General features: G+C 33.0%; 1 protein-coding gene across 1 annotated transcript in view; it reads right to left on the bottom strand.

Annotated features, from left to right (window-relative positions):
• MLLT3 (MLLT3, super elongation complex subunit) overlaps positions 1-3,850 on the bottom strand; it is a 233,872-nt gene that overhangs the window by 95,358 nt on the left and 134,664 nt on the right. Inside the window, exon 4 of the mRNA XM_025051432.1 lies at positions 433-576. Within this exon, the coding sequence (XP_024907200.1) occupies positions 433-576 (144 nt within the window). The remainder of the gene's footprint in view (positions 1-432; positions 577-3,850) is intronic.

Genomic DNA, 3,850 nt, shown 5'->3' with positions numbered 1-3,850 from the left:
CTATCCTAGACAAATTATATAGGCAAAAATTTACACCTTTGTTACCATTATTTTAAAAAGGGAAATCCATCTTTTACCTACATACAATCAAATGAAAATGTGTATTTAAATAACCTAAACATGTAATATAAATGAGCATACCTTTTTAAATTAATTTGATCATGAATTTTTAGATGATAACTTGTTTTATATATTTTTAATGTGACTTTCAACTTTACTCAAAAGTTTCTATAAACTGATATAACAAAGTTTAGATATTGTTCTTAATTGAGAATAGATTATTGGTTTTGGCTTTTTGTTGAAATAAATTTGAACTGCATAGATTGTATGGTATTTCATCTCTTTTACCTCTCTAAAAACATTTTTATACTTCTTAACACACTAGCAACTAGTTTTTTATGGGAAGGCTTTTCACAAGACATTGTCACTCACCCCTCCTGCTTTCAGCAACTTTCTTCTAAACTCCTCTGTGGGGTTGTTGAAAGTTAGCTTTTCACAGCGGAGGTGATTCACTGGTGGATGGCCTTCAAGATGCAGGAATAAGTCATAATCAAAGCGGACTTTCTTAGGTTCTTCCTAGAGGTTGAAAAAAAAATTAGGAAAGAAAAGAGTTAGAGATAAAGAGAGATTTAGAAAGCAAAGGTTTATGCCTCATAAGGAACAGGAAAGAGACAAAAAAGATTCTAACAGCTATAGTGTCAAAGAATTACTGGGGAGTAAATCATCATGGAATTATCTACAAAGCAAAATAGAAATATCTGATAGTTTCTTGTGTTAGGGGAAAACCAAAAAGAATAAACTCATCATCTTTTCTGCAATCTTTTAAGTGGTATGACACCACCAACACAGTCACCCAACCAGAAACCTAAGACTCCCCGAAGCCATGCCTTCCTATTACCACTCTACCTTCAATATCCATCATCAATAGCTGCCTTTGTCTCTCCTAAATATTTCATGAACAAGCCCTCTAACTCATACTGTCATATTCTTACTCATTGCCCAAAAGTACTATAAACTCCTTTCTCTAGAAGATTTTCCTACTTCTGGGTAGATTAACTTCAATTCCTCCTTCATTCAGGCCTCAAAATTATCTATATGAAACAAAAATCTATTCATTCTCACTATTTGTTTAAAATTTCAACAGCTTCCAATTGCCATTAGGACAAAAATTTAAGCTCACATGAAGCCATGTAAGGGCTTTCATAATGTGGTTCTTGGCCCCATATCCTACAATATACTTTCCATTCATCTGATGGTCCAGCAACACATAGCTCTTGGTTCCTAGTATTTTCCTGGTTTGGTTAATTCTGGTTTTCACCCTCTTGTTTTATGTTACTATCTTCATTGCCTCTCCATCTATATCTCTAGCCCAGCTCTCACTTGACTGTCACATGCATGTGTTCCACAGTCTACCCACATCTCCACTAGGTTTCCCACAGCAATATCAGATTCATATATTATCTTACATTTAAATGATCTTTATCTGTCCTTTCTCTTATACTCTGTATCTGGGCAACAGAAATCCTAATTGCTTGCCAAGGTTAAAGTACCCAAAAATCATTCCCAACTCTTCCTTCTCCCTCATTCATCACAGTCAAATTGTCTCCAAGTTCTATTTAGTATTCCTCCTTAGGAACTCTCAAATCTATCCCCATTTTCTCAGATTGTCATTGCCTTAGTTTAGACCTTCACCATTCCTCACCTGGTCTCCTCCCTGTTTTTGAACTTACCCCATTCTACCTCCCACAATGACAAGAGGGTAATCTTCCTAATATAAAAATCAGATTACATCTTTCATTGATTACTCATCATTTTCTACAGGATAAAATCCCATTTCCTCAGAATAACCATCATAGCCTTTTAATACCTTTCCTGCATTTCTTTTTTTTCTCTTACTACACCCTATCCTTCTATAACTTTGATGCACTTGCAGTTTCTCAGTAATTCACATTATCTCATTCATTTTGCCTTTCACATATAGTGCTCCCCATGCCTAAAATGTCTTCTCTCTCAAAATACCTCAGTCCTCTGCCTGCTTAATGCAAATTAATTACTCCAAACCTAGCTAAAGCATGAAATCTTCTGAAAAGTCTTCCTAACTCTCCCAATCTAATCTTAGACATTCCTCTTATAACATTACATTAATGCAATTATCACATTGAATTATGATCATTTTTCACTTCCCTGCTTTCTTCTAAATTGTAAAATGGCCCATACAAACTTGGAATTAATTAAAAACATAAGAAGGTCTGTTTTCTGCCTTATAATTGGAAGCATAAATTGGTAAAGCCTTTTGGGAAGACATTTTGGCAATATCTAGCAACACATTAAATGCATATGACACCCTGACACAGTCATTCTACTTCTAAATTCTCTTTCATAGAAATACTTTAAAATGTGTACAAAATATATTTTTTCTAAAATATTCATGTTAGCACTGTGCATAATAGCAAAAAAAATAAATAAAAGTTATCTGCATATGAGTATATAATTACTATGAAATGCCACTCAGATGTTTAAAAATACTGACTTGGAAAGGCATGTTGCTATATAAATTAAAGGCAAGACATAGAAAAATATTAACATATGATGTATTATGTGCTTCCCAATCTCTACAATGACATACATTTTATCTACGCAATGCAGGGGATGAAATCTGGAAAGGCTATACCAAATAGTTAACAATGATTAAATGGAGTCAAGAGAATAAAACTTCTAAGTTTTACTCTATACACTTTTACTAGGAGTGTATGCCTGCACACTTTTTTAAAGAGAAAAATACATTGATGAATATAATTACCAGCAAAAAAATAATAAATAACAACATAATTTATAGTCCACAATAGCTTAAAATGAACCAAAAAAAAAATCATTTCAATAAAACTAAGGGTAAAAACTGCAGAAAGTGATTTTCTATGAATCCTAAGTGTAATTTTCTTTTAAAAACTTTTTTTTGAGTAAGGGAAAAGTATCCATAAACTTGTATTTAGCCAACCGAATATCTTTCTTAGAGAGTAGACATCAATATTATGTCAATCTATTCGCCTCAGAAAAGATCCTTCTCAAAATTCAAACCCGAAAGCATATATTTATTATATTTATAAAGCTAATACATTTTCTAGAGGTAAAAATCTGTTTCGGCAACATCAAATTACCCCTTTCTGCTTCAGTTCTTGACATTTACTCATGTACTTTCTCTGAAGACAAAAAGAAAGAAAAGCATGGGATCTTTTCAAACCTAAAGTGCTACTGTCAATTATGTTGTTTAGAGTTTCCGAAACACACATGATTCTCATAGATAGGCTTGGGTTGTTGAGCACAAATACAAAATAAGACAGAATGAATATACATGAACTCAAAATAAGTGCTGACACTCTATCACTTCTCGTGACTTTGACCTCTCAAAAAAAAAAAAAAAATTGAAAATAACCTTACTGGGAAAGCACAAGGATAGAGATGGGACCAAGGACAGAATGGCAGCCTCAATATGTAGCAAGATTCTTCCAAGATCACATGGAGGTCTTTTTGCTCCTTTCTCTCACCCCCTTTGAATACTTTTTCATCAACCATTATTATAATGGATGCTTAATCTTTAAGACATAAAGTTCAGTAAACTCTAGAGATGAATAAAATGATAAATACTCAAAAGAAATGGCCTTAGACAAGCCATGAAATCTTTCAATGACTCAGTTCCCTTTCCTTTAAAGTAGGAATAATAGTACTTACCTGTCAAAACTTCTTATAAACCTATAAATGAAGCAACATATGTAAAGGGCTCAGAAGATTGCCAAAACAAGGTAAGCATTCAAATATTTAAGTATTCAAAATTTGGTTACTGTTAAGCGTTTCC

The sequence above is a fragment of the Pteropus alecto genome, unplaced genomic scaffold, assembly GCF_000325575.1.
Source record: "Pteropus alecto unplaced genomic scaffold, ASM32557v1 scaffold95, whole genome shotgun sequence".
NCBI classification, from domain to species: Eukaryota; Metazoa; Chordata; class Mammalia; order Chiroptera; family Pteropodidae; genus Pteropus; species Pteropus alecto.
The sequence above is the reverse complement of the archived record's forward strand: the minus strand, read 5'-3'. Positions and strand labels throughout refer to the sequence as shown.